The sequence below is a fragment of the Penicillium argentinense genome (genome assembly GCF_028826775.1).
Source record: "Penicillium argentinense strain IBT 30761 chromosome Unknown utg000001l_segment0_segment0, whole genome shotgun sequence".
In the NCBI taxonomy this organism is placed as follows: Eukaryota; Fungi; Ascomycota; class Eurotiomycetes; order Eurotiales; family Aspergillaceae; genus Penicillium; species Penicillium argentinense.
In genome coordinates, this window is record NW_026622660.1 from 120,791 (window position 1) to 144,314 (window position 23,524).

The 23,524-nt window shown below is 51.0% G+C and overlaps 11 protein-coding genes across 11 annotated transcripts; 7 read left to right on the forward strand and 4 right to left on the reverse strand.

Annotated features, from left to right (window-relative positions):
* Positions 1–557: 557 nt before the first annotated feature.
* N7532_000036 (TMEM53 family protein) lies at positions 558–1,433 on the forward strand (the record flags this gene model as incomplete). The annotated part of the gene is made up of 1 exon (XM_056612540.1): positions 558–1,433. One exon carries the CDS (start codon positions 558–560, stop codon positions 1,431–1,433), a length of 876 nt encoding a protein of 291 aa, XP_056479764.1.
* Positions 1,434–3,403: 1,970 nt separating this feature from the next.
* Positions 3,404–4,953, reverse strand: N7532_000037 (uncharacterized protein; the record flags this gene model as incomplete). Its single annotated transcript, XM_056612541.1, has 3 exons — positions 3,404–4,321; positions 4,376–4,747; positions 4,801–4,953. 3 exons carry the CDS (start codon positions 4,951–4,953, stop codon positions 3,404–3,406), a joined length of 1,443 nt encoding a protein of 480 aa, XP_056479765.1.
* A 2,149-nt stretch (positions 4,954–7,102) lies between these two features.
* N7532_000038 (glycosyl transferase family 90 domain-containing protein) lies at positions 7,103–7,420 on the forward strand (the record flags this gene model as incomplete). Its single annotated transcript, XM_056612542.1, has 1 exon — positions 7,103–7,420. The coding sequence occupies one exon, from the start codon at positions 7,103–7,105 to the stop codon at positions 7,418–7,420; it is 318 nt and encodes a 105-aa protein (XP_056479766.1).
* A 233-nt stretch (positions 7,421–7,653) lies between these two features.
* Positions 7,654–9,159, reverse strand: N7532_000039 (NAD(P)/FAD-dependent oxidoreductase; the record flags this gene model as incomplete). The annotated part of the gene is made up of 6 exons (XM_056612543.1): positions 7,654–7,735; positions 7,794–7,867; positions 7,925–8,815; positions 8,866–8,913; positions 8,969–9,013; positions 9,064–9,159. 6 exons carry the CDS (start codon positions 9,157–9,159, stop codon positions 7,654–7,656), a joined length of 1,236 nt encoding a protein of 411 aa, XP_056479767.1.
* Positions 9,160–9,967: 808 nt separating this feature from the next.
* N7532_000040 (uncharacterized protein) lies at positions 9,968–11,008 on the reverse strand (the record flags this gene model as incomplete). Its single annotated transcript, XM_056612544.1, has 1 exon — positions 9,968–11,008. The coding sequence occupies one exon, from the start codon at positions 11,006–11,008 to the stop codon at positions 9,968–9,970; it is 1,041 nt and encodes a 346-aa protein (XP_056479768.1).
* Positions 11,009–11,189: 181 nt separating this feature from the next.
* N7532_000041 (uncharacterized protein) lies at positions 11,190–11,455 on the forward strand (the record flags this gene model as incomplete). The annotated part of the gene is made up of 2 exons (XM_056612545.1): positions 11,190–11,255; positions 11,318–11,455. 2 exons carry the CDS (start codon positions 11,190–11,192, stop codon positions 11,453–11,455), a joined length of 204 nt encoding a protein of 67 aa, XP_056479769.1.
* A 525-nt stretch (positions 11,456–11,980) lies between these two features.
* On the reverse strand, positions 11,981–12,193 carry N7532_000042 (arginase; the record flags this gene model as incomplete). The annotated part of the gene is made up of 1 exon (XM_056612546.1): positions 11,981–12,193. One exon carries the CDS (start codon positions 12,191–12,193, stop codon positions 11,981–11,983), a length of 213 nt encoding a protein of 70 aa, XP_056479770.1.
* A 1,268-nt stretch (positions 12,194–13,461) lies between these two features.
* N7532_000043 (arginase) lies at positions 13,462–14,561 on the forward strand (the record flags this gene model as incomplete). Its single annotated transcript, XM_056612547.1, has 3 exons — positions 13,462–13,548; positions 13,608–14,209; positions 14,261–14,561. 3 exons carry the CDS (start codon positions 13,462–13,464, stop codon positions 14,559–14,561), a joined length of 990 nt encoding a protein of 329 aa, XP_056479771.1.
* A 365-nt stretch (positions 14,562–14,926) lies between these two features.
* Positions 14,927–17,259, forward strand: N7532_000044 (Zn(II)2Cys6 transcription factor; the record flags this gene model as incomplete). The annotated part of the gene is made up of 7 exons (XM_056612548.1): positions 14,927–15,084; positions 15,136–15,900; positions 15,949–16,015; positions 16,069–16,258; positions 16,318–16,498; positions 16,546–16,710; positions 16,758–17,259. 7 exons carry the CDS (start codon positions 14,927–14,929, stop codon positions 17,257–17,259), a joined length of 2,028 nt encoding a protein of 675 aa, XP_056479772.1.
* Positions 17,260–19,661: 2,402 nt separating this feature from the next.
* On the forward strand, positions 19,662–20,089 carry N7532_000045 (DUF2406 domain-containing protein; the record flags this gene model as incomplete). The annotated part of the gene is made up of 3 exons (XM_056612549.1): positions 19,662–19,779; positions 19,837–19,920; positions 19,980–20,089. 3 exons carry the CDS (start codon positions 19,662–19,664, stop codon positions 20,087–20,089), a joined length of 312 nt encoding a protein of 103 aa, XP_056479773.1.
* A 1,565-nt stretch (positions 20,090–21,654) lies between these two features.
* N7532_000046 (glycoside hydrolase family 72 protein) lies at positions 21,655–23,443 on the forward strand (the record flags this gene model as incomplete). Its single annotated transcript, XM_056612550.1, has 5 exons — positions 21,655–21,744; positions 21,794–21,831; positions 21,882–21,907; positions 21,956–22,684; positions 22,737–23,443. 5 exons carry the CDS (start codon positions 21,655–21,657, stop codon positions 23,441–23,443), a joined length of 1,590 nt encoding a protein of 529 aa, XP_056479774.1.
* Positions 23,444–23,524: the final 81 nt, after the last annotated feature.

Consider the following 23,524-nt stretch of genomic DNA (forward strand, 5'->3'; position numbering starts at 1 on the left):
ATTAGACGCCACTCTGCTAAGCGTGGCGGGATAAAGTTAGCATAAAAAAGACCTATGCTGATATCTGGATTACTGCAGACATATTTATAGTTGTATTCTACTGATTCTGATTTATCCCATCGCAATCAATCCCATAGTCATACAATCTGAGGTCAGCCTTGGCGGCCAGTCTGTTTCCGCGATTACATAATATTCCACATGAGATGCGATCGCGACCACGGAGACTTCAAAAATGCCGAGGTCCATCAGGTCCAGATCAGGGCCAGCATTGCCATTCGCCCACATGCTCCCAACGCTCCACTCGTTCTCGGAGCGTTGGCCACGGTCGACCATGAATTCCCAACGAACCCCTGCGCGCGCCTGGCCTCGCGGATCAACTTCCAAATCCGATTTTTCTGATTATACGACACGGTCCGTGGCAAATGCTTTTATAACGCTAGTCACTAGGTCGGGATTTCTCGCATCACACTAGCCTTTGGTTTCGATTTTGGAAGGCGCTTTGTTTCAATCGTCTCCGACCTGTCACCCCGACGTCCGATCCACCTCTGTGCACAACAATGGCTCCGCAGCCTCTACCATTCCCCGGGTTTACCCCGATATCAAACCGGGTCTATCTTCGCGATGGTCACGAAAAGGCCGAACCAGCCCCGGCTGATGAACCAACAACGATCATGATTTTTGGGTGGGGCGATGGCATGCCAAAAAATGTTTCCAAATACGCCGATGGGTACCACGAGCTGTACCCCTCCGCCCGTATCATTGTGGTGCTGTCACGCACTCTACATGCATCAAACCAGCCTCTCGACGCCCGCGTGGAAGCGATGATGCCGGTAGTTGACATGGTATTCCCGACACCAACCGGCGACGGTGCAGGCGAAGAGCGCGTGTTGATGCATGCGATGTCAAATACAGGCGGTATATTCACAGCCGCCACGGTCGTCGCGTACCAAAAACGTCATGGCACCGACAAAACTCTTCCTCACACACTGCTGGTCTGCGACTCCACACCGGGCAGTCTTGATTTCGCGTCGCAAGTTGGCCGCTGGTCTCGCGCGATGGCAGTCGGAACTGCCAAATTCTTTCCGTGGCCGTCTATTGTCACCCAGGGTCTGTGGTACGCCTTCTTGTGGGCCAACTTTGCTTTGGAATGGGTGCGAGGATCTGAACCGTCTGGGGTGTGGGCAACGCGAATCATGAACGATCAGACCATTGCCCCAATCAGTTCAAACCGGCTTTACTTGTACTCTAAAGAAGACGAGATTATCTGGTGGGAGGACTTGGAGCATGCCGTTGCCCAGGTAAAGAGTCTGGGTTATAAAGTTGATCTCGAAATGTTTGAGGGATCGCCGCATGTGGGACACATGCGATTGCACCCGGAGCAATATTGGAACAAGGTTTCAAATGCTTGGAAAGAGGCGCAGGATCAACAATAGACCAGAGAGGAGGGGATCATTATTTGTAATCTACAATTGTATAACGTAATTCCCGCCGACCTGGACACCTACCCCTATTAGACAGTTTTGAATTAGGATATCTTAACCGAAACACCTAAATTGAATTAAATATAGCGACTTTTACATGAATTGATCCTGTGCCCAACCACCCTACACCCACTGCACCTTGGCGCAGCCCTCGTTGCTACCTGATCTGGCTGAATAGGCAATTCGGCCTGCGTATACGATACTAACCCATTAGCTTCAACTGGTTGATCTAGCTGCTGAGCTAGCTGTCGGGCATCTTCAACCGATAGGCCCTTCATGTGCTATCTGCCGTTTTGACCGTGTGCGGTTTTGGCGTTTCTTCTCATTCGCTGTGCGTAGATTCGTGACTTCTTGCGCTAGTACCGCAGTGTTATGCAGCGATACATAGTGGCCTTTAATAATCTGATCTAGCATAATTTTTGATGGGCTCGGAGGGCTATTTGACCGTTGCTTTAGGAGTTTGTTAAGCATTGAAGCTTGCTTTGTAGTTGAACGACGGTCTTTGGCGTTTTTAGGGTGGATTGGCTAGATCTGCTGCTTGGCCGGCTTCCTGGTGGTGTTGGCGTTCGGAGCGAGATATTTAGCTTTGAAAGCACACGCTCTGGGTTAATTGGAGTAAGACCAGTAGCAGCAAAGCTATTTCGAATAGTCTGAGGTTGAAACACCTCAATACGCTCTTGGGAGTAATCTGCGAGAAAATCGAGCTGATCGATGTAGTTATATCCAACGCGCGCTAGATCGCTCACAAAACGACCGTATGTGCATTCAAGCACAGCAAAATAGCCAACATCAAGCGGTTATAGTAGATGCGAGGAATGCGAAGGCATGAAAAGCGGTATAATATCGTTTTCTGCGCAGATTCGATCGAATTGAGGTGTAAGATGGCTACCGTGGCCATCAAGAATTAATACCCGATATCTACCTCGGACACGCGAATTCGTTGATGGAATAATAGCTTTTGTAGCCAGCGAAGGCCAATCTCATCGGCGGTCCAGCCATTCTTCGAAACCTCGATTCGCCAATCTCCTGGGAGGTTATCAAACCAGCCCTCGATATAGACTTCGCCTTTAAATATCCCACATGGCGGTAGAAAATAGCTTTCTGCGCAGATTGCTTCGATAGCAGTGAACCATTTGCAATTTCCTGGTTGTAGGATAGATCGCCGACCGTAGTATTCTGCTCGAGTAACCACCTTCTGCGCTGAAATAAGACCTATTGCGAATCCTGCCTCATTGAAATGGTAGATATCCTCTGTTTGAATACCCTTCTCATCGATAACGCGTTGTACGGTAGAAGACCACTCTCGTAGCGATTTCGGTCTCCTTTTAGAGCGCGCTGGTAGTCGTATCTTCTTGACAAGCGTGTGCGAAGATCATCGCGCCGTTGAATAAAGGTTGATGGCCAATACTTGCCTACAGTAGCCAGAGGGTTATTACCACGCATAGCTAGTAGGCTATTAGCCATATCTCGCACAGTAGATGGCCTAGACACTGCTCCACGCGAATCCATAGAGATAATCCACTCAGTAAGTGGACCCTCTTCACATTGGGTCAAATTATGACCGGATGGGCGTTTCTCAGCGCGTGAGATTTGACCGTGGGAGCGCGTATGTAGTGTTGAGAACGGTATGTCGTATAACTTTGCTCCTGCGCGAAGAGATTTGATGCGACCGTCTTTTAAATCCTGGAGTGCTAGTAGTATCTTGCCTTCCTGATTAGCCGACTTTTGCCGGGATTTAGAGCGTTTTGGTGGCATGGTTGGTGGTCGAAGCGGAGGATGTAGAGATAGGGACGCGTTTTTGAGTGGGTGTCCAGGTCGGCCAGGAATTACGTTATCACATTAGACTGGACATAGATATGGAATGAGGAATGGTTCGCGGTAAATTTGCCGAGCCCAACAACTCAATTTTGAAAGTCCCGGGCCTAGTTGTTGGTGCTGTATCCGTGCTGCGCCAGGAACTCCTCCAGTGACCTGTCTTCTTCCTCCAGATCCAACTTCCTGCTCTCGGGAAGCAGGGCGTAAACGATCATGCCAAGAACAGCCACTCCACCAGCCAGGTAGAACGTAGAGCTGCTGCCAGCCGCCTTTTCCAGAGGAGTGAAACACTCCGTGCCAACTGCAGCACCAGTCCTACCAAAAGCAGTTGCAATTCCATAACCCATTCCTCTCATGGCTGTGGGGAAAGCCTCTGAGGAGATCAAGCCAATCGTAGCACCAGGTCCCATATGACCAAATGCCTGCAACAGACCATACAGGACAACAAAGGCGGCAATGTGCTTCGAGAGTTTTTCGTATGTGCCTCCAATAATGAAACCGAGAACCATGTATCCCGCAAAACCTAGAATTCCAGTGTTTCGACGACCTATGGCATTGGTTAACCACGCACCGATCATGACACCAGGAACCGGGAGGACTGCCAGAATGACCTGCCAAATAGCAGTTTGTCTGATATCGCTGTCTTTGACCAGAGACGAAATAATGGTGCTGGACATGATACTGTTGGGGAAGTTGATGAAGTCATACAGGAAGAACGCGAGCGATGTCGTGAAGATGCGCCACCGGTACCGCCGGGCAAGAAGCAGGTATACCTTCGGTGAACGGCGTTGGTTTGTCAGATTTGAGTGATGGAACAACGACGAGTCGACCATGAACAGGCGCAAGATGATGATAAAAATCGGCAAGATAGTGGCGATCGAGTAGATCGCGTGGAATGTGACAGTCAGGTTATTGTCACTGGCGATCAGGCAGATCAGATAGATAATCTGAAGGATTGGACCTGCAAGCGTGGCCATCAACGTCGTGAAGGAGACGAAAAGCGGGCCTCGGTACTTCTGCAAGACCTATTTGGCAATTATCAGTATCACAAGATTTGTCACCGGAGAGGGTGCACTTACAGAGTCAGATTCCTCGATACCAGCGGCCGCACTGGGAGGATATTCACCACCGACGCCGAATCCAGCAATACCACGGGCAACAACAAAATACCACAGCATGTTATGCGACGGATGGACACTCAATGCCACAGTCGACATCAGCGTGCCAATCGCGACCAAAGATGACGTGAATAACAATCCAGATCGACGCGAGAACATGTCTGAAGTATAGCCCAGCACAACAACACCGAGAATCGCGCCAATAATTAAGGAGTTACTGATCCGAGTTTTCATCTCGGACGAATAACCACCTGATCCAAGAAGTTCCTTGAAAATGACATTCGTCGGATTGGCAAGCGTGTTCTGAAAGCCATCGCTGAAGTTCGCAATGTACTGAATACAAATCCATTAGATTCTGAGGCCATTCGGGTGTTGTATCAACTTACACAGCTCACGATAGTGACATTACTCTGCCATTTCGGCAGATGAAATGGATCATTCGATCCATTACCCGTCTCTTTGCCAACAACAGTTGTGTTGGCCTTGTCCGAGCCATCTATGACATTCGGCCGTTGCTCTTCCTCTGAATTGACCGACATGGCTCCAGAACTTGATCACGACAGAGTAGTGGGTCAGAAGATTCTGAGTCAGCGGACAGGCCGTCTCTAATATGGATTTCATCAAATGCACCTAGACCTTTAGTCGTTCCACTTTCGCGATAAGAGACGCACTCTGGTGAAAATTTTACGTCTTAGCTCCGACCGCCCCACGGGTAATCAACTGTGACATATTTCCGCGGAGACGTTACCGAGGGGTATTGTGTATTTACATGTTGGATTTGACGAAATTCATGCTGAGAAGCGTTTGATTGGCGGCGGGTATCTTGGGGCGGAAGACTAGGGTGGCGCGTGGAAAGTTGATGCCGAATGCTTAATTCTGTGCCAAGTCCGCATATCTCCGCTCGTGCGCAAAGCAGATGAGCAGGAACGACACTTAGCCTCTTACCAACTCCGAGTGTACCTTTGTTGCTTTCCATCTATTGGAGTTCTCTATTCTTTCTCGACTTTCCAAATTGTTCAAGTGAAGCCGCAGGTAAGTCGACTTGGTAGACTTTTGGCCGCATGCGGCTGGGCCCCTCTTCATCGGGCGGACAGGAGTCGTTGGAATATGCGCCCCTTGCAAACCTTTCTCCTTCGAATACGAGGGAAATTTGGATATATCTATGTTCTCAGTAATTCTAAATTGACTTGCGAGAAAAAAATTGCCGAAAATATTGAAAGGGCAAAGAAAATATCACCGAAGCGCATGTTTGTTTTGGATTTCGCGGGAAGACAGTCATCATAACTCCGTTGCTCATGCAGATGGCTGTACCAACCAGGAAACTCCGTCGCCGATCGCCGCTTGTATTTCATTTCTAGATGTTCGGAAACAGTCACGATGCCCGAATGGCTCTGCTGCTTTCATCCATCAAGCTGTTTTTTATATGTTCAGATCGCATATTGAGTGAGTGTCTCTCGACAGGCGCAGGACTGCACCACAACCGCATCCCAATATCTTGATGCCGTCGTTGCAATTTGTGAATGCGGCTCAGAGCCCAAAGGCCATCATAACCTTGGTCGGAACCATTTGCATAATCCTTCTCACAATCCACCTATCTTCCCACCCGCAGTCCGGCGCAAAACCATCCTTCGCATCCTACTTCCCATCCTCGTCATAGTGTCCTCGAACGATCGCCGACACCGACTTCTCCCCGACCGCGATTCGATGCCGAATACAAACTGCGCAAAAGCAAGCACATTTCGCGCAGAAGGCCCAGTCCTCCACACCCGAACAAGCCATTGCGGAATATAACCGGCGGTATCGACAAGACCCACCCAAGGGGTTTTACGAATGTGCCCAATTCGCACTCGATCATAGATCTATGGTCATTGACGATTTTGATCAGATTGATAGGGACCTCGAATATTACCGCACCCCCGAGAGGACGCATACCGAATTCTCAATGAAAAAAAAATCGAAAATTGGCACTGGATCAGGCGCATTGCCTTCTTGGATGGCGCAATGAACCGATCTGCTGAGTATATGTACGACGATATCCTGCCCGATCTACTAAAACCGTTCATCCACGCACTGCCCGACTACAGCCTATTCTACATGAGCACCATCGACGAACCGCGCGTACTCAGCAAGTCAGGACAACAGCCGACGGAGATCAAGTTTACTGACTCATCTGGATAATCTATCGAAGAGCTGGTCAAGGATTTGTGTACGCAGATCCTGCGGGAACTGACGAACTGTCTTAGCCATGAGAAGGATATTTGTCAATTCGACGAGCCCGGCAAGCTGCACGCACTTGTTGCAGCCCCTAGCTCGTTTTCAACGACCGATTCACCCGTTCCAGTTCTCAGCTTCGGCAGGATGTCCGCGTTCCGAGATATTCTGATACCATGTCCCTGCTATGCGGCCCATCCCCTGCTGGGAGAAGATGACGTTCGGTTCCTCAGCAAGAAATCTGGATAGTACTGGCGCGGTTCATCATTGACAGGTCGTCAGGCGACGCGTTTCAACTTGCGATTCGGTCACCGACAGCGCTTCGTCGCATTCATTCTAGCCTTACAAAACGCAGCGAATGTTCTCGACGTAAGCCGTCATCTGGGTTTCAAAGTCAGCACCCTCGACCAAAAACGGATAACTATGTTCAACGACATGTTGATGTCCACATGGGAGACTACAAGCAATGCGAGATAAATGGAGACCGTACCGCCTGCGACGACATGGCATGAGTTCTCGGCACATCCGACTTCGAACCCGATGACACATCCTTGGGTTACCGGTCTCTTCGACCTCGATGGAAACAGCACGAGCACTCGATTCTACCGTCTCCTGTCTCGTCGAGCTGTGGTCCTGAAACAAACATGGTTCCACGAATGGCACGACGATCGTCTTATACCCTGGGCTCATTACATCCTCGTAACCATGAGCATGGAGGAGCTTCCAGCATTGATGGACTTTCTCATCAACGACCCCGAGGGCGAGCAATTGTCTGCTGAGACTATACGTGGTTAAGACAGGTTCTTCGCAAGATTGATATCTCGATTTACATCTACAGACTCATGCTGGAAATGGTGGAGCTGTATGGTCCAGTTGATCCTGACAGTAATGGGTTCAAGTCTTCTGCGGAGAGAGTTATTTAAGAAGAAGATGTAGGACCAATTTAAGATGGTGTTTGCTGCTAATGCATATTCTATATCCGAAAGGCTTTAGTAAAACATATCATTCCGCAAGAAGGGTTGGTAAATTTAGAGGTGGTATTGGCGGGGGTTGTCGACAGTAATGCCTAATCGTCCCCACATGGCTTCAACATTCATATCTTCTTGGCCACTAGGAAAGTTAGCTTCAAAATTTGATTTCAATGCCGAATGAGGGAGTTGTGACCTACTCCTGTTTCTCGTTGATCCAAGGCTCGGTCTGGCCTTCCGCGGTGTTGGGATTGCGGAAGATAACGTTATATTTCTGTTTGACGCGAAATTAGTACGAGATATGACGGACCAACTGATGTCAGAGACTTACCATGCCCAATGTAAGATGGATAGCCCCTGGGCCCTTGACAAAGGTCTCTTCCGCCTTATTTCCTTCTATTAAAGAAACAATGTTCCTCGCGACCACTCCAGCCTGAACCGAGCCAGGCCGGGCAGCCTTCTGGGCCCCTGTATCGGCGATGTCACCCACAGCGAAGATGTTGGAGTACTTCTTGTCCTGAAGCTGCATGGTCGGTCGAATTCGAAGGAAACCATTATCCGGGTTCACCACTGATGCACCGCCAGCAGACGGCTCTAAATCGGCAACCATCTGATTATTGGGTGTTTGTCCAGTCGCCAAGATCACGAATTCGGTCGACTCGATCGTCCCATTTGTTAGCTGCACATCAAATGGCTTGCCATTGTTGGGGAAGCCGCCTTCTGGGATGGTAACCCGAGAACCAGTGACCAGCCTGATCCCCAGCTCATCGAACCGCTTCTTAATGAGATCGTGCAGTTGCGGGTGGAAATTCGGCATCACCTGGGGTCGTGACTGCACAACGGTGACAACTTTCTTTGGGTAGTATTCTTTCAGATCGGTAGCCATTTGTACGCCGACCGCGCCACCACCGACGATCAAAACGGACTTTGCTTTTTGCACATCGCTCTGGTGCTTCTGCAGATACTCGACCGACGGCAGCTTCTCATCGTGCTCCATAGCTGCCGGCTTGGAAAGTCGGGTGCCGGTGGCGAGAACAATATAGTCGAATGGAATCTGCTTTGATCCTTGCCATTCCCGATCCAGCTCGATATGCTGGGCCTTGACCGAGAGCACACGTGCCTGGACGACACCGTGGGAGGCAGCGTGGGGTGTTCCGGAGAAGATACCGCTGTAAGGAACAAATGCTTTGTGTTCCTGGCCTGGAACAATGGCGAAACGTGGCTGGATCATGTCAGTGCTTACCGTCTCAGTTTTCTTCTGTAAGTACTTACAAATGTAAAGAGATGGTGGAAATGACTATGCGGTTCGGTGAGGAGAATCTATATTAGGCATCAGCACTGCTCTCAATTCAACCAACTGATTACGACTACATACTCTATGCGTCGGCGGAACGATCTTCGCCAGCTCTTGAGCGGTCGACTGCTCGAATGTCAGCACGTAATCCACGCCAATGGTTCGGGCATACTCACGCGGCCGACAAAGGACCCTCCGACGATGACAATATTGCGCAGAGAAGTAGTCGTCATGATGCAGAATATGACAAGACAGAACGAGAGAAAACCCATGGGAGGGCGCGAGGAAGGTGTTATAAATACCCCGGAAAGTTCGCAGCCGCGCCTTATCTGATTAACTCCGAGAAATTGCCTCTTTGGGTAAATCCGAGCGACCGGATAAGATTACAGCCGGCGCGGTCGCCCCCAACAGCCGATGGCGCCACTCTGATCCGACCTGCTTGCCGCCATCAACGCCGGATAACATGGAGTAGAACAGGGGATACCCTGGCATTTGAAATCGCCATATGCGGAGGTTCTGGAAATTCCGTACTCAAGTTCTAACAAATACGACACGCAGAGTGTGTGTGTCTGTGTTATGTGGAATAAGGCAGAACGAAATAATAGTCGCTCGCCCATTTCCGAGAACATGTCAAAACTGACAGGTCTACAAGTTCAGATTTGTCCGTAAATCCGAATCAACATTCTGCTTGGCATACAACCTTGGCAGCTATCGAAAGTACGGTGTGAAGATCGGGCGCCTTCTGGTAAGGGACTGCTAGGCACCAAGGCACCAAGGCACTCAGGCAGCCACATATCCCGCAAAGGATTGCTTCCCTCATTTGCGTCGCGATAAACACTGCGCTGGTGGCTCGCATTCTGCTCATTCTGTTTTCAGGACAGCGCTGAGATACCCCATAACTCTCAACTTGGTCAGTGAGTCCGTCCTCGTGACACCAAATACCGACATGGTTAATTGACATTGAGACCACAGTTTTTTTTCTGTCCAAGTTTCCGCATTTTATTATCAACCATTATGAACGCGCGATCGTTGAGAGTACATTCCATCCATTAACCGATATCGCAATATGGACCCGTTCGATCACAGCATTGTGATCTTCACCACCTTTCCGGGCTCCATGAAAGTCCCCGCCACAGGCGCAACCTGGCCTCCACTGGTTCCGACATAGAGCGTCTTGCGATCCTCTGTCAACCGGCAGGAGGTGGGGCCTGGCATCTCGGTGGAAAGCTGCCCTCCGGCAACGAGCGAGATTTGTCCGTACGGGGTGACACGAACGACCGAGTTCTGAGGATCAGTGGCGATATACGCCGTGCCATCGGGAGCCACGTCCATGTTGTCAGGCAAGAACCCACTCGCAATCACTTCATAGTCGCCCACAGCCTTGGCCTCCTCGTTCACCTTGACGCGGCAGAATTCCATTCGCGTGGTACTCGAATAATACACATATCCATCCACCAGCTTCAGCCCGTTGATTCCCAGAGGCAACGCCTGTCCCTTGGCCGGCATCATCGTGGTATCGTTCAACGCCACCGCATATTCTCCAGTCTCCGTATTCACCTTCCAAACTGCGCCCTTCGGGCTATCCGCGATCAGTACCAGATGAGAGTCCTTGGTGAAAGACGTCATTCCATTCAAAGCCTGTGCCTCGGGGAGAGCAGCAATATGCGAGACGGCAGCAGCTGACAACACACGCTCATCCGAGCTCGCATTGATTTTCTTGAAATCCAACTTTTGTACCGAGAATGAGCCCGGGGTCGGCGCGTACGTCTTTGTCGAGAAATTTCCTACGACGACAGCAAAGACATCATCGTCGATCTCAGCGATACCGAAACAGCTCGTCGCATTGGCAAAGGAGTGGGCTAGTGTCGCGTTGCCACTTGTGGTGTCTACCAACCAGACTTCGGGAGCGTCAAGTCGAGTGAGCAGAAGATTTCCATCAGGTCGCAGGACGATGTTGTCGACCCAGGATTCGTTCTCAGGGAATTGATACAGTGTTTCGACCTTGACATTCGGCTCGTCGTTTCGGTAAGGATTCGCTGATTCAGAGTAAAACATTGGCAATGATGCGAGTGCTTGGGGGAGGACGACCAGGGCGCCTAGCCAGGTTGCTTGTAGGCGCATATTGTACCGTTTGTGTCGTTCTTTGAAGGGGAGAAGACGAGTTCGATGACAGGTTGTTTGTGAAGGCCTCCAAGTTCCGGAAGGTTGATGCGCACATAATAAAATCTCCGCGGACAATTTTTTCCACTGCTAATCTTCGGTCTTCAAGGGGTACAGCAACATCTTAGCTCAGCATTCCATCATGCAAACTGTGGTTCTGCCAAAGCTCACCCCTTCATTCCAAGCCAAAGTGCAAGCCTTTACATTGGTTATTGATGGCAACGAGTACTAACTAATTATTGTACGGTATTACTAATTGACTTTGCACAGAATGAATCCGTTTTCCATTTGGAGCGATACGTTGACAGTGATCACGGAGGGACAGTGGCTACAATTTGTTTCTCGGAGGATGAAATCCTGCATACCGAACTGTTGAACACATCCGTCGCCTTTGCCCTTCGGCAGTAGGAAGCACCCCAAAAGCCTCAGTTGCTGTCTGACTGCGAGCCTGAAATAGCAACATGTCTAAACACCGAGGCCCAAGGCACCTCTAGTGAAAGCACACGTAGAGTCGATCGTCTGCTCAACACCATCGACATTGAAGGTAGGGTTGGCCTCGACAAAAGCGATGCGATGAGATTGCCATTTTCGTGAATGCGATGCACGATTAATTTTCCCTCCTGCAGAGATAACCCTCCAGGAATGAGATGTCCAGTGCTCAACGCCCACTAAGGACCGAGGGCATCAATGTCGCAGAAGATATGGATAGGCGTTTGTTCACCAACATACTCCAGTGCCATGTTCACAAGCAAGTTGATTCCGCGTCTGGAGATAATAAGCGGCTAAGTCAGAGCAAGATAGGCACCTCTGAATGTCTTCCATATCAAAGACCTTGATCCCATTCTGCTGAATCAACGCCCTCTCCCCATCAACAGCATCCCGTGTACCGATATAAACCGGTCGCTTCATATCGATGGGCTGGCCTTGCTGAATCTAATAAAAGACCCCCTTCTGCTGACATCTCGTAAGCCCTGTTGCAAAAGCTAGAGGCATTCCATAAATATCCCCATTTGGGCTCATCTTCGGAGGATTAATTGACACATGTGCATCAACACAGTTCACCGCCGGCTGCTGCTTCAACTTCGCGTTGAGGGCACCAGACGTCCCTGTCAGCGTTCCAATCGCATTGGAGTGGTCTTCGCCCATGGTGAACACCAGTCGTCCGTTGGGTATGAGTATAGCCTAGTTCATGGAGACTCTACGTTGCCTTGCTAACGGCACGAGGTCTTTTCATTCCGGCACAATCAGAATCTGCGTCGGAGTCAACGGATTGTTTATTCTAGATTTCGCAGATGTGAACCTGCTAGAAATGGTTTTTGAGTTCATCGAGGAGGCCTGAGTCGAGGATGGCGCGTGGGCAGAGTGCGCTACCTGTTCGGAGCTATATATTATCAGCATCGGAGAAGGTGGAATCTAGAAATCGAAGGGGCGTACCGCGCCTGCTGAGGAATCGGCTAGAATGATGTCCAATTATGAAATTGCTTGATACGGCCATTATGAAAAGACGACGCTATCGGAGAGATCGACTTTTAATGTGGTATTTTCCAAAGTGGAATGGAACAATAAGCGAATTCTTCATATATTTGATCAGTTTATATTCTTCTCATCAGTCCAGTTAAAAATACCCTCAAAGCCAGGCCCACTGTCTAAAGGAGCTTACGCCGATATTGACCCCCTTAAAGTTGAATATGACGGACAATAGCGCTTCAGGAGACCGGACTGGAGCGATTCGTAACCTGTGGATGAGCTGCCACGTTGAATTCCTGCTGCCCCGGAACGTATATTTTTCGAGTGCTTGATTGGGCCGTACATCACGTGATCGCCAAGCTCCCAGGGTGTCAAGTTCACCGCTGGATGGCCCTGTGTTTACTTTCCTCAAGCTTCAAATAAACTGCATGTTGGCACCGCTGAAGTGAATAAATCCGGCCGTAGCCCTTCACAGTAAGCTTTACGAGATTATGGAAAAGTCCTCTTTTTTCTTGTAGTCTTTCGAATCTTTTTCTCGTTCTTATCTCTAGACAATAATAAAATTTATTGAAATAGTGAATGTGTAAACAATAGACAGCGTTTGAAATGTAAAAAATACAAAGCCGCACAAAAGCCAAACTGGCATGGAACTTAACCTACTCTTTCATTTCATTCAAATCAATTCAATTGTAAACTATCTCATTTACAAAACAGCTCCCACCACTTCATCAGTAGTATATCCAGTCAGCGATAAACTTTCTCGTACTCGTCTATACTTAACTTTAATGGACGTTGCGTCACCCAGTTTAGGGAGTGGGGCACGGGATCGCTGTTAAAGGTGAGTCGAGCCGGCAGTCCGGGACTTATAAGGGTCCTTCTCTTTCGTCAAATTCAAGTGCGACAAATTGAGACAATTTTGTAGCATTCCTCTCGTATCAATAAGCAACATGGCAAAACAGGCGCTCACCACTTCCAAATTCCTGGCAAGCCCGAGCCATCTGGCCGTTGTTGCAGCAAAGTATTCCTGTGGGGCAGTATGAAGATAACCCGTCCACCCCATCTAATCATCCAAACAACACTAACAACAGCACAGCCCATAGGCGGTGCCGAGCATGGTCCTGACGCCTTAATTGACGCAGGGATCTTCTCAGAAATCGAATCAAAAACAAAGTACAAGTGCACCATCGACCACATCGCTCAAAGCGGCACTTTCGGCAACACGAACGAAGCGCACGATGCAGACCCTGACATCAACGGCATGAAACGACCGCGCGCGGTCAGCCTCGCTTCAAAACAGATCAGTGAGTGCGTCTATGCCCACGCACGAGAGGGAAAGTTCGTGATGACTCTCGGCGGAGACCATTCGATCGGAATCGGCACCGTCACCGGGATCGCACGGGCTATTCGCGAGCGATTCGGTGGTTCCGAGCTCTCAGTTCTCTGGATAGACGCACATGCCGACATCAATACCCCCGAGACGAGTCCCAGTAGACGAATCCATGGAATGCCTGTCGCATTTGCCTCGGGACTAGCCCAGTCGCCAACGGGACACAGTGTTTTCGACTGGATCACGGCGTCGCATTTAATCAATCTCAAACGATTCGTGTATATCGGCCTTCGCGATGTTGATGAAGCCGAGGAACGAATTATTGCGGAGAATGGGATCAAGGCATACAGCATGGATGATGTGAGACGGTAAGATTGTCACCCCGTTACAGCACTGATCCGCCTTCTAATTTCTCTTAGATACGGCATCGTAAAAGTCATGGGTCTTGCACTGGAGTATCTTGGAGACGAGACTCCGATCCATGTGTCCTACGACATCGATTCACTCGATCCCGAGTGGGCTCCCTCGACTGGGTTCCCTGTTACTCCGGGGTTGTCTCTTGAAGAGGGGATCCATATCTCGCGCCGGCTTCATGCTACTGGGAATCTTGTTGCGATGGATTTGGTGGAGGTTAATCCGTTGGTTGAGCCGGGGAAATTGGGGACGACTGTTAAGTCTGCTGGTTCTGTGATTCAAGCTGCTCTGGGGGTTGCAGTCTGAGGCAAACGGGGCTCCAAGGTGAGATGCGTGGAACTGTATGGAATATATGTCTTCCGAAAATATATATTTGTTCAGCTGCACAAAATATAATAGAAAAAACCACGAACCGCTTAACATAATCTTGACCGAAGACCAAGGCGTGGAAAATGAATCCTTGATCTTTCGATCTATTGTGATATATCATAGCGTGGTAACTCGGGAAGGTGAAGCTTCCCCGAACGCTGGTGCAGCGGGGGCATATAACCATATAGCCGAACCGACCCACCAGGCAGCACATAGAATAACCGACCGCCGCCGACTCACTCCTGCTGCATTTTGAATCCAGCCCGCGATATTGAGGGAAGCAGCCGATTGGCACCTCCAGCATGGTCGAAACCCCTGATAGGCCGCGCACGCGCGCGAAGAAGGCGTGTCTGGCCTGCAATGCGCGGCGGGTGCGCTGCAATGTGCTGGAGCAGCAGCCGTGCCGGAATTGCGTGGCATGGAACCTCACCTGCGAGCTAGGTATTTCACGGCGTGGCAAGTAAGTATTCCTGAACCTGCATTCTTGACTCTATACCAACATCGGTCATAGATATCCACGTCGGAAGAAGAATGATACCTCCGACTGTGCCAGCGCGCAGCCAAGCACAATGGAATCCCGAGCTCTAGCACAACGGCCGCTGCAAGATAGCTCAGTGCACTACACACCCTCTGCCCGCCCGCCAAGTGCAGATAATGCAATCCAGAAAACAGTCTTCCTCGGCGAATCCAGCCCACTGACCTGCGTGGTGGATGAAGGGCGACGATCCCCAGACAAGGGCTATGCATGCGGGATCCAGAAGGGACGGCTACACTATTCCATATCGGAACTGTGCGACCCTGCAGAATCCGGGGAAACCGCCCTGAGCCTACGGCGTAAATCTCTTCAAGAACGACTTGTTCGCGAAAGCGCGTTGATTTTTCCCTCACCGACGATCTGCGACGTGCTTCTTCAGGCCTACTTCGAATGGTTTCACCCCTGCTTTCCCATCTTGGATCGGCCGCAGGTACAACGTGCCTACCAAGAGAATACCATCTCGCCATTACTGCTCCAGGGGATGTTGTTCATTGGAGTTAGCTTGTGTTCGGACCTCGCGTTGAAAACGACCGGCTTTACCGATCGATACCAGGCCAAGGGGGTCTTCTACCAGCGGGCGAAGGAGATTTACGATGTTGGATGGGAGACTGATACGATCGTGAAGCTTCAGTCGCTGTTTCTCTTGAGCTTTTGGAGGGGCGGACCGACTGAGGAGCGAGATGTTCGTTTCTGGCTGGGGGCTGCCACAGATCTGGCGCAGAAGAAGGGGATGCATGTTATGTGAGTACTCTTGAGTGAGGAATTTGAGGCAGGATACTGACGACGCAGGTCGAAACTGTCTTTCTTGACCCCTCGAGATCAAAAGATATGGAAGCGCATTTGGTGGGCTCTATACGTGAGTAGACTCGTGATGAACTCAAAAGGTGCGAACCTCCTAATGCCCTGCAGGTGCGTGACCAGCAAACATCCGCTGCACTTGGACTGCCCTCCCGAATCCGCGATGAAGATTGTGAAGCTGCAGAGCTGGAACCGTGGGACTTTGAGGAAGATGATGCGACCGAATTCTCCGAGGTTTTCCAAAAGCCACCACCTGCCCATGTCTCTTATGTTATGGGGATGGCTCAATTGGCAAAGTTTTGTGAGTGGCCCAAATCAATTGATCCTCAGCGACAACCACTAAACACCGTGACTGTGTAGTACGCGAGGTCGTCACAAGCCAGTACCTTCCCGGACGATCGAAACTGGACAACCCGCAGCGTCCGGCTCTTCACCAGAAATTGGTTGACTGGGAGTCCGCTTTACCGACCGACATGCATTTCCAATCGTCTTCGAGCCGACATGTCATGTTTCTCGTCGGCATGCTTCACATGGCCTACAAGTATGTCTCGTCCAACACCCATTCCAAAATTATGCTAACAGCCTCAGCAACCTCTACGTCCTCCTTTACCGGCCGATATTCCTGCAACCACCGAGTGAATCGATGAATCCGGAAGGAAATATCGCGATCGACGCAGCCACGCGGAGTACGCGCATCCTCGAGGACATGCTATCCGAGAACCTCGTACAACACGGTCTCGTTCATCTGCAAGTGTCCCCAGCTACCACTTCACACATCTGCTAACCATTCTCACTTCTAGAATCACCCACACCTTCTCCGCACTCTGCATCCACACAATCCACTTCGGCCGCTCAACCAACACAGCCCGCAAACTCGCCGAACACCGCGCCAAACTCTGCCTCCTCGGCCTGAAAGAGCTCCAAAAGTCCTGGGATCTAGAAAACTGGGTCCTGGACCTTTTCTTCCGCTGTCTTGACGACCGCACCGCCCGAAACCTACGACTCGCCGAGGGCGGACTCGCCCCTTCACTCTCCAGCCAACTGGGCAAGAACTCCCGGCCCGACACTCCAGCCCTGGACATGCCCAGCACTCAACCTCTCTCCCCAACCTCGAACAATGACGTGATACCAACCACCGACACGCAATCGGAGCCCTTTTTGCCGGCAGAGGACCCGATCAACATGGACTGGTACGAACTGTTCAACGCGGACGGCGATGACGTCATGGGGATGGCGGGTTCGCTGAGCAATCCGGACTATCTCAACCCTCAAAACCTCGAGTTCCTCTACCGATTTCTCTAGGAGGGAGACCCGACGAACTTGAGTCAGCAACAAAACGATAGTTACAGCAGGATTGGATTGTGTTCAGCATGACCATCCCGCTGAGAGCAATTGGTCCCCAATATCGTCATGCCGATCACAACTGAACGATCCCGCTGGGCTGACGCAGACGCATGTACCGCAGCCACCGGCTCGCGTGGATTTTCATTGCGATCCTGCTTCTACTATTGCCTGGCAACATTGGCCGTACCTTGCAGGGTGACCGGAAGTGGACCGATAGTTGGCGCGCCGTCGCAAATACTGGCTGGCTTTCAAGTGTCGCGTCAGGTCAGTTACCCACCTGCACTTCCTCGGTCGAAGCTGACCTATCTACATCGTGCAGTGCGATGAATCCCATACAACGTGCCAAACCTGCTTGAAGCGTGATCTCCCCGTCTGAGATATCGAGTCGAGCCCAATTCATAGCTTCATACGTGCCAACTTCGATCAGCCCGAAAGACACCAAGACAACGCCAAGAACAAACCCACCACGATCGTCCGATGCATCCACAGTGATAGTCACCATCGACCGGACCGACGCGTGTTGTCATCGATCGAAGTAGATGAATGTGTCGTGCCAAGGCTTGTCGTCGGTGCCTGGGACAGCAATACGCGAGATGGTGCGGAATGAAGTCGGGTTCGGACGGCTACGAAAGACGACTCGTTACAGCCTTGCACGGCAAAAGGTGTCGACCAGTCTACTACACGGCTCAGCCGCGAGACCTTTTCTTGTTTTGGAGCAGTGAGACAGGAAGAAGGATTCTGTTGGAGTGCATTCTGTCTAGTCAGCTCGCCCTGGAAGAGCATCACAGCGTGGCATCGATCGGCCTCGACATAAAGGACGCCTACTCCAATCACCAAGCTTTTGAATCTATGGCGCGATGGATGCCAGTGGATGCTGCAAGCGTAATGGGAAAGCACTCTGCAAGGAATCGCATCGGGCATTGCGCTACTCTAGCGATGACTGGCGGATCTACGATCCGATCCCATTCGCGGCCCTTAGCAGCCCAAGGGCACCCCGGGCTGTTCTTACTCAACTGCGACTATAACAGGACCTTTAGGGAAGCAGATCGCCCAAAGCGGCCCGGTCGCAAGGAACGGGAAGGAGGCGGGGACGGAACAGGACATTCTCCTCCGGGTGTCGCTGTTGATGGGATGATGGATGAGACATCAGGGATCTAGACCGTCCAGAACCTGTCATCCATGCACCGTGTAGTGAGGAGTACCTGTCATGGTATGCCCGTGCGAGTTGTCCATGTACACATGTACTTGCACCTGCGCATACAATTGTAGTCATTGCCACTGGTCTTGGCGCTCCGATCTATACATAGCACAACTTGCGACTGTACATACATAGGATAGTAGCGTACCCTAGGGTAGCTGCACTAGGAGATTATCTTTTCCTATCCATTGACTCCAGATGATTTTCTGTAATGACTAGGATAATACTTATGCCGACCGCGTGGCTTGGTCTGTTCGCGTCGATCGCGGAATGCCGCTGCCTGGCCTCGACCCAAATGGTCCACCCATCTCAAACATGGCCAGTGCGCCGCCAAATGCGGCGACTCGTACTTTCACATTCCACACGAAATCATCCCCCCGTCACACCTCTTCTTTCTCTACACAATCCATTGGCTCTATCTGGAAGTAGGGCTGGCAACCCCAGACCGGTCACCACAGAAACACGGGGAAAGAATGTTTCCGCGCAGGTTCGGTTACATCGTCAACGCCATTGTCCGCAAGGGGGAATCGCTCCCTCCACTGCCTGTCACAGGTACCTGAATGTACCTGCATGTGATAACGCAGTCGATCGATCCCCTGCATGACCCTTGCCCATCACTCGTCCTGCACCGCACGACCCAGGGATCGCCTCTAAACGCGGGTACCTGGTCCCTAGTGGAGGCGACCCAGCCACTGCTGCTTGCGTGTCCAAGATATGCTGATAGGATCGCAGAGAGCTAAGCATTCACTATGGTAGTAGGAGAAGCTTGGCTAACCAGTTGGAGGCGGTGGTCACGCAGCGTCCGGCCCAGTTTTCGTCATACGGAATTGGACCTTTGGCGTCGCCGATCGTGATCGGCCCAATGGCCATCCGGTGCGATCCGTCAGTCTTGCCACCCTTTGCGTGATTCCCTGTGATTCGTCTGTGCTATTCTTAGTGAAGGGATGACAGCTCAGGTTTTTTTGGGAGGAATTTTTTTTAATTTTTAATTTTTTTTCTGGGGTATATATAGCGAGTGAGGGTCCGGGCTTTGCGCATCTTCCTAGTACCTAGTCCTTCTACCTGAGCTTCCACTACTACTGTACCTCATTGCACACACTACCAAGTGACTGCCAAGACACATCTTTACTCAACTGCCATAATAAACACAACTACCGTCGCAATGTCTTCTTTACGATCATCTAGTGATCGCAGTGGCTCCGTCAACTCCGAGGACCGTCCCAAGACCTCATTCCAAAGCAAGGCCGATCCCAACCTGGCACTATACGAAGCGCAACCCAGTACGCCCCTCTTTCACGTATCGCAATGAACAATGAACAATAACTAACCACTACTAGTGTCCGTAAACACGCAACCCAGCGACCGGGACCAATTCTCCCTGCGCAGCATCCAACATCGAGACCGAATGGGCAACATCATCAGTAGGTCCTTCCTCTCACCCACTCGCATCACATTCAAATCCAATTCTAACGGAATCTAGCTGATCCCGACCGTTCCAACCCAACCCGCAACCGCCTCGAACGACCCCTGGATACAATTCGGTCCTTCGAGGCAGCCATCGACGCCCGTCGCAGACAAGACCGGATGTGATGGAAATAATGGTATAAAAAGGCGTTGATAGTGCACGATGGGATATGGATGTTATGTTACGATGTGATTGACCTTCTCGCTTGATATTACACTATTGTATTTGGTTGATGGCCCGGGTGTATGAGTAATGTCTTGAGCTCTTCGGGATTGAATATATGATTTACAATCACATTTTGCCACCTGACAATATCCTCGAATGCACGTAAAGTCACGGTACTGTGAAAATTTCATCCTGTATCTGTATTCAAGGAACCACCGATTCCATGTTAGCCAGTAAAGCACCGGGTCGAATACTCAATGGCACCAGTCACTTCCACGGTAAGGTAAGGTACTAGAATAGCAGGATGGGTTCGCCAACGCCATGCAAATGACATGCACATTTTCCCCAGATCGACCGTCTTGGCATAGTTTATCGATAGTGTATCTAATCGAACGAACCATTCTCGAAATCTTCTGGGATAGCCTGAAAATAGTGCTGTCTGCGCCTGCCGGAGAGTGGCCGGAGACCCATCGCTCTAGAGACGTAGTCTCCAATGAAATAGCTCGCAGAGGAGCGATAAGGCCCAGAAAATAAGAATAGGAATAATCTAATTGAGATTCAGCGTTAGTTAGTGCGGTTGCCGCGCAGAAGAACTATCTCCGAGGTGTAAACAGCTCTTCATACATGTGGTGTAAGTCTGCACACTATGGAAATTCGTCTAATGTTCAGACGAATGACGTTATGCGCACTTCAAGATTGAGATGAAATGTTTCTCTGCGCCAATTTTCTGCAATTCGAGTGGCACAGAAAGTGTAGAAAGTGCAAAGCGCGCGGCGAGTTTGGAAGCCACGCACTGCCGACGCCATCCACGAAACGGCCCCACCCACCGCGTCAGCCCGACCTTCACGTCCCACCAACTTGTATGTCTCCAAAAATCTTACCCAACCGACCAGCACTGTCCAAATCTTCCACAAAGAAACAAGACGAGGTCTCAGATGGAGATCGGCAAGTCGAATTCGCAGCATCCAGGACGCTGTCAAGAGGCTGTCATCTTGCACCGCCGGATCATCAACGCCGCATCTCGCACGGCACTAACGCTGCTAGTCTGCAGAAACCAAGATGCTTCGAGCTAGGCGGAGTCCGATCGATTGGCTCTCGTTTGTCGTTCGGGACTAGTGAACCGACTCGTTTCGAAAAGAGCCCTAACGACGATGGCTAACTCGCTGGTTGACGCGGTCACTCACCTCTCAGGAAAAGATGACATCCGGGCACCAGGCTACTTGGATCCGGAGGCACCGCGGCCATTAGCTTGGTGGATGCCAGCTGGGTCGTATACGCGTCCCCTCTATGTTCAGGGGCGAGGGACAAATCAGGAGGATCGAAATACCGCAGACCTATTAATGGACATGGAGGCGAAGCCACTCGATTTCCCTTGTGGTCTCGACATTCACTCCTTTCTATACTCTCATCGTCTTTCGTTTTATCTGACTACCACTGGAGGCCGCTCCGTTCACTCGTTGATTCAATCTTATCTTTGGCATTTTGACCTAAAAGACGCCGACTCTCCCGACGCCGACTGTCCACCATGAAGCTGTCCCTGCTGTCGCTGGTGACCTTTATTACGGCCGCTGTGGCGGACCTGGACCCCATCGTTATCAAGGTAGACCCGTTCCGTGTCAGAAATGGGGAATTTGGGAGTAATGTTGACCACTATCGAACAATAGGGCTCCAAATTCTTCTACTCTAGCAATGACACTCAATTGTATGTACCTCCCTCCCTGGTTGCTGCAATCGAGACTAATCAACTACTAGCTACCTCCGTGGCGTTGCCTACCAGTGTATGTCCGCTGTCCTCTGACCCTAGGCTGGATACTAATGCGACTCAGACTCCAACACCGAGGACCCTCTGGCCGACGCCACGGCTTGCGAGCGTGATGTCCCGTTGATGAAGGAGCTGCGCACCAACGTGATCCGTACCTACTACATCAACCCCGATGCCGACCACACCAAGTGCATGCAGCTGCTCTCCGACGCTGGTATCTACCTGATCTCCGATCTGTCTTCTCCGAACGTCTCCATCAACCGTGCCGACCCCGAGTGGCAGGTCAGTCTGTACTCGCGCTATACCGCTGTCATCGACGAGCTGCAACAGTACAACAACACGATTGGATTCTTCGCCGGCAATGAAATCTCCAACACCGTCGCGACCACCGACGCGAGCGCCTACGTCAAGGCCTCGGTCCGTGATATGAAGAGCTACATCAAGCAGAAGGGCTACCGATCCATGGGTGTTGGCTACGCCACGGCCGATGTGTCGAACATCCGTGTCAACCTGGCCAACTATCTTGACTGTGAGAGCGACGACCAAGCTATTGACTTCTGGGGCTACAACATCTACTCGTGGTGCGGTAACTCCACCTACCAGGAGTCTGGCTATAAGGCTCGCACTGAAGAGTTTCGCAACTACACTGCCCCGGTCTTCTTTGCTGAGTACGGCTGCAATGAGGTCACTCCTCGCGAGTTCACTGAGGTCAAGGCTCTGTACGGTGATACCATGGCGGAGGTATGGTCTGGTGGTATTGTATACATGTACTTCCAGGAATCCAATGATTATGGTATGTCTCTCTCTCCGGCTTCAGCACCTAACAGCCACTGATTGTATTTTAGGTCTCGTCTCTGTCATCGACAGTACCAGCGTCAGCAAGATGAAGGATTTCACCTCCTACTCCGACCAAATCGCCAGCGCCAACCCCACCGGCACCAACAAGGCCTCGTACACTCCCACCAACACCGCCCTCCAGCAATGTCCCACCGTCGCCACCTCCAGCTGGCTCGCCAAGGCCACTCCGCTGCCCCCAACTCCCGACTCCAACCTGTGCGGCTGTATCTACGACGAGTCCGCCTGCGTACCCGCCGACGACCTGAAGGAAGCCAAATACGGCACTCTGCTCGGCGTCGTCTGCGGCTACACCGACTGCAGCGGCCTGAACTCGAACGCGACGACCGGCAAGTATGGCGCGTACAGCATGTGCGGCGTGAAAGACCAGCTGGCCTTTGCCCTGAACAAGTACTACACCGAGCAGGATAAGGCGGCGACCGCATGCTCGTTCTCTGGCTCTGCCACGACTAAGGCGACCACATCTGCCACTGGCACTTGCTCTTCGCAGATTAAGGAGGCCGGCACTGCCGGCACTGGAACCGTCACTACTGAGAGCACTGCTACCGCTGGCTCGGACTCTTCTTCCAGCTCGTCGACCTCGTCCAGCTTTGCTGTTCCAGCTAGTGTCCACTCGAGTGTTTCCGTCGGCTCGTTACAGGTTGCTGCGTATGTGGCGACTGCTCTCCTGGCTGGTATTGGTATGATTGCTCTGTAATTGATACCTTTGCCAAGGAGCGACTTTGTATTATCACTTTCAGGTTGTGCCTTGGTTCGATATGCACGTTGAGATAGAGTA